The sequence below is a fragment of the Podarcis melisellensis genome (genome assembly GCF_964234715.1).
Source record: "Podarcis melisellensis genome assembly, chromosome: 9".
Taxonomy (NCBI): domain Eukaryota; kingdom Metazoa; phylum Chordata; class Lepidosauria; order Squamata; family Lacertidae; genus Podarcis; species Podarcis melisellensis.
In genome coordinates, this window is record NC_138541.1 from 47,005,593 (window position 1) to 47,019,885 (window position 14,293).

Consider the following 14,293-nt stretch of genomic DNA (forward strand, 5'->3'; position numbering starts at 1 on the left):
CGGAGCTGTTAGCGCGCGCGGAGTGCGCGCGCGTTGTCGTGCGTGCGCGGGCAAGTCCAGAAGCGCCCACCAGCGCCTCGCCACGGGCAGGTAAGCAGCAGGAGGAGGAGGAGGACGGGCAAGCGAGCGGAGCCGAGAGCGGGTTGGTGTGGCGAGGAGGGCAACCTGTAGCCCTTGATGCAAGCAGGTTGTCTGTTCCGCAGGTGGGAAGCGGGCGGGAAAGGGGCCTCGCTGACCTCTCCTAGGTGGGGAAGGAAGCTGAGGCGTGACTTGGCTGTTGTCGTGCAGCCTGGGAGCCCTTTTGCAGCCACGTTGCGGGAGTCCTGAATGTGCTTTGCTGGCCTGGCCGCCTTTCACTTTGGGCTCTATTTATCTCGCAATTCGTACTTGGCTTGTGGTCCTGATTCCAACCCTTCACGCTCTTCTCTCCTGCTCATGATATTCATCTGCAGCTCTTGTGCCTCCTTTCGTTTTTTAGGTTATGGAGAAATAAGTACGTTTTCTGGCAAGCGTTTCGGATTAAGATGCTTGCTTCCCCCCCCCCTCCAAAAGGAGAGGGTGTGTTTAACTTTTTCTTTTTAAAGGGGGCGGGATTAGAATACTTTACAGCTCCACGTTTTGTGATCCGGGTGCACGTGGGAAGTGGCTATTGCAAATAAGCATTTTTCCAGGCAGTAATAATAGAAGCGTTTTGATTTTTGTTCTGTGTCTGTGCAAGCGGGGTTTCTGACAGCGTGCCATCACTTGAAAAAAACACAACTTGTTGCATGTAGATTTGAAGGAAAAGTGTATACAGTTTTTGGTATAAAAGGGCAGGCATAGTGCTGCAATGCTTTCCCTACTTTGTACGTGTCTACAACATGCAGAGGTGTAGCTGTGTTAGGTGGTGGTAGGAAAAACAGATTGTCTTAAAGGGTTGACTGTGGCATGGGCTTCCTTGGACTAGAGCCATCAGACTAGAGCCATCAGACTACATACTGCAATAAATCTATTAGTTTTTAAGATGTCGCACCTACAACATTCAGTGGTTGAAATGAGAGAGATGCTGAACAATAAATAGCAACAATAGAGTAAGGCAAGCACTCAAATGGATCATAGAACATTCAGCGAACTTAAAGAATGCGATGTTGTAAGCCAAGAACTGTATTGAAGAGCCAACAACTATCCCCGGACCCATTCAGTTGCATGATGAAATGTGAAGTCAGTGTGAAGTGATCTCTCTATGGAACTGGGTTGTTTTAAAGACAAAAACATGGCGACATCAAAATTCTGTGCTTATGAAAAGCTGAAAATCCCTTGCTTGCTTAATGATGGCTCTGGGGGTTGGCATTATTATTCCCTTTGAATAATCCATTTGTCTAACAGTGATATCTGCCCAGAGTGTCCATTTGATTTCATGGAGAATTAAAATGCAAAATGTTTAAACATGTGGCTTACAATGAGATCAGAAAAATAAATTGGAAAGTGGAAGAAGTATGTGCAATGTGAGTAATGATTACTTGTGTACAGATATACACATCCACAGGAGCTCCTGCTCTCCCACAACTGGCCCGGTTGGCTCTGCTCATTCTTACCTTTCCTCCTCTATCAAACTGAACACTGCTTTCTTCTCTCCTCATCTCCTCCACTCCACCCCACTCAAATAATTTGGACAGCTTTTAGCTTTAAAAAAGGGTTTTAGGCATATGACATGTTCCTCTACTTAAATGTAGATTTGGTGCCTTTTCTAAAAAGCGAGTTTATTATTATTTTTCAACTTGAAAGTGCTTGTTGTTGTGTTGTATGTGTGTTTTAATAATAATCACAAGAGCCAGCCAACGGGCTGCTCAGCCAGCTTCTTGAAGAAGGACTCATAGCTAGGGTCTATGAAAAAAGTACATCTTACCCAAAAGGGGTGATTGTGGATCCCCAGTGAGTTCCCCACTCAAGCTATGTACATTGTGCATCAAGTGCCTTTGCAAAGGACCATTAAAAAATAATTTGTGGAAGTGCTAACTAGGAAGAGAGTTTATTTGTAGCCTCATGGTGAACTGCATTCTGACACTGCGTATAATCTGTTTAAAAACTGCCTCAGAAGTACAGGTGACTAGCAGTCCACATGCTAAACTTACATGCAGCACACTATGTGGTAATCCACAGAGTTAGAACTGATGTACTGTACTGTGTATGTGCAGCAGAACTGAATAATTCAGTCCAGGAAAAAGAATGCTACATTGGACTATAGGAAACATGATTCAGTGTTCCCTTCCTTTAAAAAAAGAGAAAAACTTCTTGCAGACCAACCCCCCCCCCAGCACACCAGAGGAATATTCCGTTGGAACCCACTAGCCAACCATTTTATAAGATTGACCATAAGAGTTAAGAAGCCTTTTTTGTTACTCAGCAATTATCCAGTGAGCCTTCCTGCTGTGTTTGGATTCCAGTTATATTAATTTCCCCTTCAACTGTTTGTTTCTCAGTTTTACTAAATAAACTTGAGAGAGAAGCAACAACAGAACAGAATTTTTATAGGAAGCAATAATGCTTTCCAGTGGGATATTTGGGATGTCCTTGTGTTGGTTCTTGATGTTATTGGTAGTATGGTATTTTAGTTATAGCATTAAAGACAATGACTAGACTGAATGCCTGTAGAGAGCCTAAACAGGAACGGTTATATTTATGTGTTCCTATCCTTGAAACATCACAGCTTCTTTGAAAACATTTTCACAAAACTCTCCTTTCTTTCAGCTATTGTTTATAAACTATTCTTCTCCAACCTAGTGCTCTCCTGATGGTTTGAACTACAGCTCCCATCAACTCCAACTAGGACAGTTGTGCCTCATGTTGGATTTCATGGCTCTAGTAGCCTAATTTTTGAACTTATGGGGAGGGGTTTTCCCCCTCCCCCTGCTTTGTGTAGCATCTTGCTTTATTAAGAGAGCTGGAGAGTACAAAAGCTTTCTATAATTTTGTGACATTTTGGTCAGTACCATAAAGGTATTACTGAAATAAAGTTTCAGTTAGCTTCATATGGGCCTAAGACTTCTTTTAACTCCTTGTATAAGGCGCTAAAAGGATTTCTGTGGCAGCAGCTTCACCTTCAGATTCTGAAGTTCTGCTTACTCTGTTAAGCTCCAGGGTTCTCCTTAACACTCTTTCAGCTCTCTCCCCTGGGCCATCATCGTTTATATACTTGTGAGTTCTTGCACCCTAGTCCCAGTGGACTGCTGCCACATAACACTTAACTTGTTAAGTAGATTAAGCAAAACTTTTCCATAATTATGGTATATGGTCGCAGGGGTGCCCAAAAGAGGGCCAGGTTTGATGAAGTGAACATGTATGAAGGTTGTTGACTTTTTTTAGGATTGAAGTTGTTGAACATTTTTTACAATTTTACCCCATAGTTGTTGAGTTGTTGTTTTTTTTTTTTTTGGATTTTACCCCAGGTCATATATTGCGACGGGGGCCAGATTAAATCAAACAGAGGGCCGGATTAGGCCCCTGGAATGGATTTTGGACTAGAGGAAGTTTATGCATGCATCTTCTGAAACCTGGACTTTAAAAGGGAACTTGTTTGAATGTTTAAAACTTGTGTACAGTATACCGTAATAATGTTACAATGTCTTCACTTTATATTCAGGCCTGGATCCAGGGTTTGATTCTGCAGAGTGCATTGTGTTCTTATTGCCTTTTGGTATTAATTGGAGGCTATGTGGTTAGTGCCATATAGAACCATAGACTTTCAAGCAAGGGTTTCTGGGGTCTGGACTGGCTCAGTCACCATGGTGACACTAATCACAGAATTAAGTAGCAATGCATTGGATGGGATTTGTGTTTATATCTCCTTTGAAGACTCCTGGGATTACTTTCAAAAGCTGGTCTAAATTTAGATCAAATCAAGAATATCCCCATTTATCTTTGTTATAAGTTTAATATTGTTCGGTTACGTTTTGTTTTAAATAAACGGCAATTTAAATTTCATTTCATATGTTTCATATTTCATATGTTGGAAAAAATGACCAAGACTTTCTTGTTGGAAGGGAGAAGGAATTGAGAAGTACTTGTATATTAAGCAGAAAGCCTGTGGTAGATCAATAAATATTGAAAGCATTAATAGAAATTCACTTTGATTTACTACTTCAGATGAGCCATATCATGTATGTGGTGCTGTGGTCTAAACCACTGAACCTCTTGGACTTGCTGATTGGAAGGTCAGCAGTTCAAATCCATGTGGCGGGTTGAGCTCCCGTTGCTCTGTCCCAGCTTTTTCCAACTTAGCAGTTTGAAAGCATACCAGTGCAAGTAGATAAATAGGTACCACTGTGGCAGGAAGCTATACGGCATTTCTGTGTGCTCTGGCTTCTGTCACGGTGTTCCATTGCACCAGAAGCAGTTTAGTCATGCTGGCCACATTACCCAGAAAGTTGTCTGTGAACAAACGCCAGCTCCCTCGACCTGAAGCGAGATGAGTGCCGCACCACATAGTTGCCTTTGACTGGGCTTAACTGTCCAGGGGTCATTTACCTTTGTACCTTATCATGTATGCACCTTATAAGGTTGACTGAGATTGAATTTGGGGTGAGGGTGGAGTTGCTCTTTTATGGTGCAATACTATGCATGTGTATTTAAAACTGAGCCTCATCAAAATCAGGGTTATAGGATTGCAGCATAAGTAAGTTGCCCATCTTGCCTTCTTGGGCAAGGTTCTGTAGACTATATCCAGGCACTCTTGGAGGAAACTGATTTTCTAGATCCATTTCAATCCGGGTTTAGACCCAGTTTTGGCATAGAAACTGCTTTGGTTGCCCTGTATAATGACTTGTGTCAGGAGAGAGACAGGGGAAATGTGACCCTTATAATTCTCCTTCAACTCACAGGAGCTTTCGGTACCATCAGCCATGGTATCCTCCTGGAGCACCTGTCCGAGTTTGGGGTGGGTGGCACTGCTTTGCTGTGGCTAGACTTTTATAGAGGGTGATGCTTGGGGACTGCTCTTCGGGCCAGTGGAGTCTTCAATGTGGGGTTCCTCAGGGTTCAATTTTATCCCCTGTGCTGTTTAACATCTACATGAAACCGCTGAGTGGGGTCATCTGGAGTACCTTGTCAGCAATATGCTGATGACACACAGTTCTGCTTCCAGTCTTGGAATTAGTCTATTATTATTTTTTTCACTTTTAGTTGAGTGGACATTTGAAGGGAAGATTAAGTTTCCTTCTCACGCCTGTCTGCTCTTAAAAAAAATTAATAAATGCCTACATACTCTCTAGATAATATGCGGTTGAAAGCATCACAATGATGCAAATTTCAAACAACTTCTGGTTGCTTGCATGTCACCGTTCCAAAATACAAGAAAAGAAATGCAATGTTGGACATCCATTAGATCTTAGCTCGATCACTTGCCCCGATGTTACAGAGGTCTGACTGGCCTCAACTGGAAGTTGGACATTTAGCGTCACCTATCCCATGCTCTGGAACACTATTCCAGCAAAGATTTTCCCAGCAAAGATTTTCCGTGGCCACTGCGGCATGGGCGCCAGGGAAGAGGCGGAGGCTGGGCATGGCGCCTCTGGGCACCAGCTCGCTGCCCTCACCCACCTCGCTGAAGCAGCGCTGTGCCCGGAGCCTCCGCCTCTTCCCTGCCAGAGGAGCCGCCCTCCAGCCGCTGCCTGCCTCCTCCAGCCCCGCAAAGCTGCCAGCAGCGCCATAAAAAGCTTAGCAACTCTGGGAAATGGGGGGGGCACAGGTATCTTTGCACCACAGCACCGGATATACTTAAGATTGCCCTGATTGCACAGTGTTCATTGAGATTTACCGGTAATTCCCAACACACCATCACTGCATTAGTGCTTAGGCTGCAGTCTTATGCAAACTAACTTGGGACGGGAGTGAATCCCATTGAACTAAGAGAGACAGTCTATGTTGTCTTCTATAGCCCGAAATATTAATAAACTTCAATATAATAATATAGTAATGGTTTTGTGTGTGTGTGTGTGTGTGTCCCCATCCTAAATTGTCCCCCTTTCCTTGTTTGGATCTCATACCATATATGGATCTTATTTGTGCTTGAATCTTTTAAAAATGTTTTCTATGAAATAGTCATAGTAAAACTTGCTTTTATAGATGAGTTGATTTCACAGAGCATTGGGCTCACCTCTGTGTAGTCTCAGAAATTTTCACACAGAATCCATATTGCCTTAGCAGTATTCAAGGGCTTAGTTACCATATCCTACATTTCAAATATACAATGGCTTGGATGAGTTGTATTTCGTATTGGTTTGATGAAGATGATTGGTATGATGGACAGCAAAGAGTAAGATCCTTTCTTTTCTAGAAATAACTGCTTTGTATTTAATCTCACTGAATCTTTCTGCAGCGTATTGCCTGTTGTTTATAGCATTTATACTTCACACTGCAGTGCAGTGTTTGAATCAGAAATTTTTATTTGATAGGTGAAATTAAAATTAATCATGTAATACATTGTTTCATAACAACAATTTGATGTTTGGAGCTAAAGGTAAGCTGTCAGTTTGCAAACAGTGGAATCTGGTTGGGGTTCCGTGCTTAAAATACAATATACTGCAAAATGTTTATTTTACTGAATTGGAAGAAACTGATGCAATAGCTATGAAGGTGGGAAATAATTAAGAAGCGATTAATAGATATTAAGCCAGTTTTACTAAATGCAGCATTGAATTTTACTCAGTGTTTTTTGAAGACTGGTGTAGGCATTAACAGTATTTTGCAGTAAGAAACAGGGTTGCTATGGTGATCTTTGTATGATGTTTGGGGGGGGGAATTTAAAGATATCGAACAACTGCTTCAGGAAATTATAATTTTCTATGGGTTTAAGAGAGAGTAGAGGGAGTGGAAAAGTCTGGATTTTGGTGCACTGGTTGTAAGTTGCATGAAATACATCACAGTGCACAATTGCAGCTGCATAGATCCTCTTTGTTGTTATTATCAACATCTTGCAGCAGTGCAGTTTTTAAAATGGTACAGCAGGATAAAAAGATCAGTTCAATATTGTATTTTTAAAAATCATAGCAAGTTATAACTATGTCTAAAAGAAATAATATGAGCAGAATTTATTAAATTATTAAATATCTTTCATATCCTGCTATTTCTGGGTAGATCTCAAGGCTGTGTGCATACGGTTTTCATGACCATCATCCATTCAGATACTTCTGAGACCCAGATCTGATTACATTCTGCAAGGTTGTAGCATCATGTGGCTTCAAAGCTGAAAAGCTGAATGAACACAGTTTAGCACAAAAGAACAAAACAAAGGAAGATGTACTGACAATACAAACATACAAATATGCATGCCATAATTTGTGATGAGTCAGGCAGATGGATCTTTTGTGAATAATATGTATGTACACATATACATATAAGGGACCCAGGTGGCGCTGTGGGTTAAACCACTGAGCCTAGGACTTGCCAATCAGAAGGTCGGCTGTTCGAATCCCTGCGATGGGGTGAGCTCCCGTTGCTTGGTCCCTGCTCCTGCCAACCTAGCAGTTCAAAAGCACATCAAAGTGCAAGTAGATAAATAGATACCATTCCAGTGGGAAGGTAAACGGCATTTCCATGTGCTGCTCTGGTTCGCCAGAAGCAGCTTAGTCATGACCCGAAAGCTGTATGCCGGCTCCCTCGGCCAATAAAGCGAGATGAGCGCCGCAACCCCAGAATCGGTCATGACTGGATCTAATGGTCAGGGGTCCCTTTACTTTTACACATATACATGCATACTGCAGCTGCATGTATATGCACTATGCATTACTCACATAGGAGTGACAGGGGCATGACAGAGGGATGGAGTCTCTTTTCTTGTAACTTATTGTGTGTGTCGTTGTATTAAAGGTTGTCATCTGATTAAAGAAATAAGTATTTATGAAAACTGCAGGTGATCTTTTAGAAGAGCTATTTTACCTTGTGTGTGAGAGCTGGGTGGGTGCCTCCTTGAAGATGGCTCCTCCCTACACACAGCAGATAATAACATTGCTTGGCTAAAATGAATGTCCTGCAGAAATTGATAAATGGCATTATATATGACATTTCAGTGTTTTCTCATTTGTGCACACACAAATTGTTGGTAACAGAAAGACAGCATGCATTGGATGTGACTGGCAATAAGTTGATTGATTGATTGATTGATTGATTGATTTATAGCCCCTTTTTTTCTCCAAGGAGCTCAAGGTGGTGTACATGGTTGTCCTACCAGTGGCAGTCCTTGGAATCTCAAATTTCAGCAGAATGCCCAAATTTGGTACCCCCCTGACTCTCGCCTTCCATTCTACATCATAGTTGTGGAACCCCTGAGGCTCCATGCCCAGTGTGACTGAACTGGTCGTGCTCCCCTAAATCTGCCTCTGCTCCCATTCTTCAACTGATCCCCGCAACAACCCTGGGAAGTAGGTTAGGCTGAGAGGCAGAGGCTTGCCGAAGGGCACCCATTGAGCTTAATGCTGAGTGGGAATTCGAACACTGGTCCCCCAGGTCCTACACCACACTGGCTCTCTTACTTATACACAATGATAAGGTATTCTTACGACGTTAGAGCCAATACTGAGAACACAAGAGCTGGAACAGGAAGACTTTGGGAAAATGCACACTTGCATATTAACATGGTACCTCTTTGGAGAGCTGTAGTTGCCAGGCTACTGACATTGCTGTGTCGTGTGTGTAGTGCTCCACCATGCTTGGACTGCTCTCCAGCATCTTTTAGTAGCAGTATTATTTCGTTAACAACATCAGGATTTAATTTCCTCAGCCGTCAAGTAAAGCAGTTTCACATTATAGGCAGAAAGAGGCTGCATATTTGGAATCTGCAGGGATTTGGAACGGACATGGAAATCCTTAAATGGCTTGCAGAAAATGACATCTCTGTTAAGGTAGGGGTAACCGAGGCATCCAGCTTTCTCAAGCCTGCCCATTTTATTAAAAACAGACTCATGTTCAAAGAGATCTAGGACAAATAGTCCTTCAATTTTATCACTTTTCTATATTTAGAAATGAGGAAGGGCTTAAAATATTTCTCTTGATGTAGCTGGCTGGGAGAAAGGTCTCTCTCCCTTCCCCTTTGTTGTAGCTTTGGTAACCACAGACATCATTTTTTACTAGTAATTTGTTTATGATGTAAAATGCGAGTGTAGCAAAATGCTTTTGTGTCATCTGTGTCTTGAATAGCTGAAACTTATTTGGCAAGGCTGATTTTATATATTCCTACTCTTGAAGAAGTTTAACTTTTCTTTTTCTTAGAGTTGCTTTCAGTTTGTGGTGAATGTGCTTCTCTGTGCCTGATTTAAATTACTGAGGAAGTCAGCTAGTTCTGGTTTGGATGCATAATGTTGACTAGTGGTTCAAGTCTTTGCGGAATTGATTTTAGAATACAGTGGTCCCTCGGGTTAAGTACTTAATTCGTTCCGGAGGTCTGTTCTTAACCTGAAACTGTTCTTAACCTGAAGCACCACTTTAACTAATGGAGCCTCTCGCTGCCGCCACGCCACCGGAGCACGATTTCTGTTCTCATCCTGAAGCAAAGTTCTTAACCCGAGGTACTATTTCTGGGTTAGCGGAGTCTGTAACCTGAAGCGTATGTAACCTGAAGCGTATGTAACCCGAGGTACCACTGTATTACTGAGGTAGAAATAAAAAAAAATTAAAATCCGCTTTGCAAGAATTTTTGGAATATTATCAGGTTTCCCAAAATGTGAGTTTTCCATGCAGAGCCTTCTGGCTTCTGAGGATCAGAAACTAGATCAAAATGGTGAATAGACAACTTGAGGAAAACTGCAATTTCTTGGTCCTCTTTGAAGCAATGTGGGTATGTCTGAAATCAGCTGAATAAGGCTGGTAGTGACAACAAAGTGGAATGGTAGAGGATCCCATTAGGTTTTCTAAGGTAGAGCAGTTTGCATGTAGGACGTTAGTAATGAGTTTTCATCCTATAGATAGTGATTCTAATAAAGCGGCCGAAAGAAGATAGGGATTTGCATAAAATTTGTGTATGCTAAACGCAAATTCAGAAATACTTACTCTTATTTAAATAGAAATAAGATACCTCTCTTCATTGTGGGAGAGAACTATGACCTTTACCTGCTGAGCCTGCTGTGCATGTGCTAACTCATGGTAGCCAAACTAAGGCCCGGGGGCCGGATCCGGCCCAATCGCCTTCTAAATCCGGCCTGCAGACGGTCCGGGAATCAGCGTGTTTTTATATGAGTAGAATGTGTCCTTTTATTTAAAATGCATCCCTGGGCTATTTCTGGGGCCTGCCTGGTGTTTTTACATGAGTAGAAGGTGTGCTTTTATTTAAAATGCATCTCTGGGTTATTTGTGGGGAATAGGAATTCGTTCATTCCCCCCCCCAAAAAAAAACATAGTCTGGCCCCCTCACAAGGTCTGAGGGACAGTGGACCGGCCCCCTGCTAAAAAAATTTACTGACCCCAGAATCATGGGCAGTTTCAAGGGTTTATCTTTAAACTGGATCCGAATGGGAAGGTCCTTCAAATAGAGGACTGTCCTCTGTAAAGTAGGACCATCCTATCTATAGGTGGAAGCTGGGCTTAGATGCATAGTTGGGCGTTTACCGGACTGTGTATATAGGGATAAAATTATTAATGAATGCGCTTCCTTGTGTCATTTTCCTGTCTACCTGTTTTGTCAGCGTCATGCTCTAACCAACTGAGCTAACCAAAACTCTCATTTTTCTAAAGAAAGATCAGATAGATACTATGATCAAATAAATGCAGTGCAGTCCAAGTTTTTTTGCAGTTCTCCATAGGGAGGGGGACCTCACTGACCACGGATTGCTACATTTTAAATAGTTGTTACCCGCCTGCTGGTAAAAGACGGGTAATAAATTTAATAATAATACCAAAGAATAACACCTGCGCAAGTACTAGATGCGCCTTCCTGCAAAGTGGCATTTTGGAGTGATGAAACTTGACTGGCCAGGTTCTGACAGCCTGAAATGTTCCATTATCAAGAAAGAAGCTGCTTCACTGGCTCAGTGATTATTGATCTGCCCAAAGCCCAGGGTGCAGCGCCTCTCCATCTTGGCATCCCTGCTGGGCAGCAGACAAGTGAGCGGCTGCTGCTGTATACTCATCCATCCTGCACTTTAAGCATAATTTCTTCATATCATCTTGGGATTATTTCCCCTAGTCAATCATTTCTTCCTCAGGTGGCCAGGGCAGAGGAGTTATTTCATGCATTTAAATCCAGTTTTCTAAACAATTTCTATTTATCCAAATTGAATAAACACACTTCAGTAGACTCTTACCCCATGTACATCGAGTTCAGGCAGATGGAAAATGTCAGTACAGAAGGAAAACCATCTCTCTCCATCTTCCTCCCACTACTTCATTTGAAGCAGCCCAGACTCAGCAGCTTGTTTTCAGCATTTAGTATCTAAGAAGCCAGACCATCAGTTAGCAGTGAGCAGTGCTATTTTTCTAGAAAAAGAGGTACCAGAACTCGCCATGAACGCTTCCCTTGCTCTCTTATAATGGCAGTGGTGTCTACCTGAGAGGTGCTGGAAATGAGTTCCTGTGAGTTCCTCCTGGAAAAAAAGCCCTAGGTGTGAGGTGGGGAAAGAGCTGGGTACAAATATATACGTAGTCATCACAGTATTAATTTTAATGATGTAATCAGAAAATTAGACCAAATGTGCAAGTTTCAACGGAACTGTAATATGTATCGGAATTAATGAGTGAAGTTTGTATGAGAGCTGGCCTTTGCAGATTGCACCTATGGAAAGTCTCCATTCACCTGTCCCAAAGACCAATTAAAGAATCTGAGCTTTTTTAATCACAAGGATATTTGCATGGTTTTATTCAAGATTCTGTCTTCTTGCTTTACAGTCTTCTTGCTTGTATTTCCTAGTTCTTCAGACTGTTCTATGCTTGTATTTCCTAGTTCTTCAGACTGTTCTATGTCAAAGTGCTGAATAAAACATCACTTTAATTATTCTGTTTCTCTCTTTTCCAGGCAAAAATGGCACAGGTTAAGCAAGTGGGCTTATTAGCTGCTGGGTGTCAGCCATGGAATAAAGACGTCTGTGCTGCTAGTGGAGATAGATTTGCCTATTGTGCAACTCTTGCTATTTATATATATCAGGTGAGATGGATTTTTAGATTTCTCTGTGAATATTTTTCTTTCTTGCTATACAGTAATGTTTCTTAGTAAGTGTTACCGCAGGATTAAACAGATCTTTATTTATTTTATTTTAAAACAAAATCTAACTACATATAATGTTCCTTTTTAGGGAAATTTTAAATTTTTATTCTGTTAGCAGTTCATTAGTTCAGGACCAGAGTAACCAAGCTGGAGTGACTTGGGAGTCTGTGGTACAGATACAGCATACTGCTCTCTATCAGAACTGTTATATATTTCAAAAGCTGTAACTTAGGCCAAAAAGTCATGTGTCTCGATGTAGCAAAGGGGTTGCATGTAAAACAGTAGCCCCAGATACAGGTGTCCATTTATGTCTGCTTTAACAGATAAATCTGACAAGTTTCACTGAGAGCCTATGTGAACATTGCAATTACAGCACACACAGGGGTAGATTTCAGTAATCTTTTTTAATACGGTGCCCTGTACAATTTCAAAATTTGGCATCCCCAAATGGATCGTTTCAATTATGGATCTTCTGAGTTTTGTGCCCCCTCAGCTCAGTGCCATGTGCGGGGGAACCGAGTGCTAGGTACACATCTCCAATCAGATGTGCATCCACAACCGCTCCATGCATGATTCCCAATCCTATTTGGTCCTCTTGAATTTCATTAATTTCCCCAGCCTGCCTTAGGACTAACAAAGGTAGGCACAAGAGCTGTTTAAGGAAAACTGTTACCTCTATGCATCAGGTTTCCATCTTGGATTTCCCTTCAAGCTGTTGCCTTCTCTTGCTGTCAAAACTGCAAAACATTGCAGATGCCCACCAGATGTGCGTACATGTACCCCCTTCTTAATCCAGGCTCATAGCTTTAAGAGCTTCTTTTTTTGGAAACATTTCTTCAGGAACCTAATCTTTCAATATATCCTCATGTGTACAATTGAAATGTGTGCTTTTTAAAGGCAGAAACCTGGGGCTGTATCTAGTGCCAGTCCTGCTTAGCAGACCCATTGCTGTCAACGGACGTAGCTAACTTATGTCCATTAATTTCAGTGGATTTATTTTGAGTAGAACTTAGTTGGCTACAACTCTTGGAACTTAAGGTAAGCCAACTTAAGGAAGTCAATGAAAGGAACGTTTCCCATTCCCCTCTCTCCCGTGCAGCTCCTGTGCCCCCTGAAACAACTGTCTTGAGGGTTTGTGGGCCCTTTTAGACTCTTCTGGCATGGCACTGCTGGGGCAAGGGAATATTGCCGAAACTTGGGTATATCTCTGCCTGGTTTGTGGTGATTCCCCCCTCCACTAGCCACCTTTGCCTCTCCTGTGGTGTTAAAGGCCTCTCTCTCTCTCCCAACCAACCAACCAACCAACCAACCCTTCCTTAAATCTTTCTGAATAAGCTTGTGGAATGCAACCTAGTGGCTCTTAAGCTTCCGCCATTACTTAAAATGCATGTGTAATTAGTTTTCAATGTTTCTGAAAGTAGCAAGATGCACATACTGTATTTTGAGGTATATTTACATTTAATTTTAAATCTGTATAACCTTTCAGCTGGATCATCGGTACAATGAGTTCAAACTGTGGGCAATCATGTCTGAGCACAAGAAGACCATCACAGCCGTTTCCTGGTGTCCCCATAACCACGACCTGTTTGCAAGTGCAAGCGCAGATAATTTAGTAATAATTTGGAATGTGGCTGAGCAAAAAGTTACTGCAAAACTTGATGGTACAAAAGGTAAGCGAGAAATTTGAGTCTAATGACATTTATTAATAGCAAAATGAAGCCACCAAAGGCTGAATCCAGAAGTGCTGTTCTGTCAGTTGAAGACAGCCAAGGCTCCCACAAGCAGAAGAGTGTGTGTGTGTGCTTTTTACTGATTTTCCACTTTAGTTCCCTACACATGCAATCTGTGAAGTTTGGGGGATGGGGTGCATCTAGAATAGAATGGGAGGTGGTGCAGGGGAGGGGAGAAGGAATTGGTGAACATCACCTTGCCCCTCTTGACATGCACACCATTTCAGTTCACAGGAGCCTAAGCGTGGTCATGATAGTTTTGCTAGGATGACACAAAAAACAAATACAGTCAGTTTCCCAGACAACAGCTTGAAACTACAAACCTCTGTTCTGTTATCCTACTATAGAAAAGAGGGAGATTGCTGCGGTGAAAACAGTTGGCTCTGCTTGACCATTACTA

The 14,293-nt window shown here is 42.0% G+C and overlaps 1 protein-coding gene across 10 annotated transcripts in view; it reads left to right on the forward strand.

Moving 5' to 3' along the window:
• Positions 1 to 14,293, forward strand: part of WDR17 (WD repeat domain 17) — a 52,647-nt gene continuing 38,354 nt past the window's right edge. Inside the window, exons 1-3 of one of the 10 annotated variants that reach the window (XM_081925915.1) lie at positions 1 to 90; positions 11,975 to 12,103; positions 13,650 to 13,833. In XM_081925915.1, coding sequence (XP_081782041.1) covers positions 11,981 to 12,103; positions 13,650 to 13,833 — 307 coding nt within the window. In that variant the 5' untranslated portion in view covers positions 1 to 90; positions 11,975 to 11,980. Of the gene's footprint in view, positions 204 to 6,094; positions 6,290 to 8,618; positions 8,874 to 11,974; positions 12,104 to 13,649; positions 13,834 to 14,293 lie in introns of those variants that run through there. The other 9 variants (XM_081925913.1, XM_081925912.1, XM_081925914.1 and 6 more) reach the window with 9 other exon arrangements.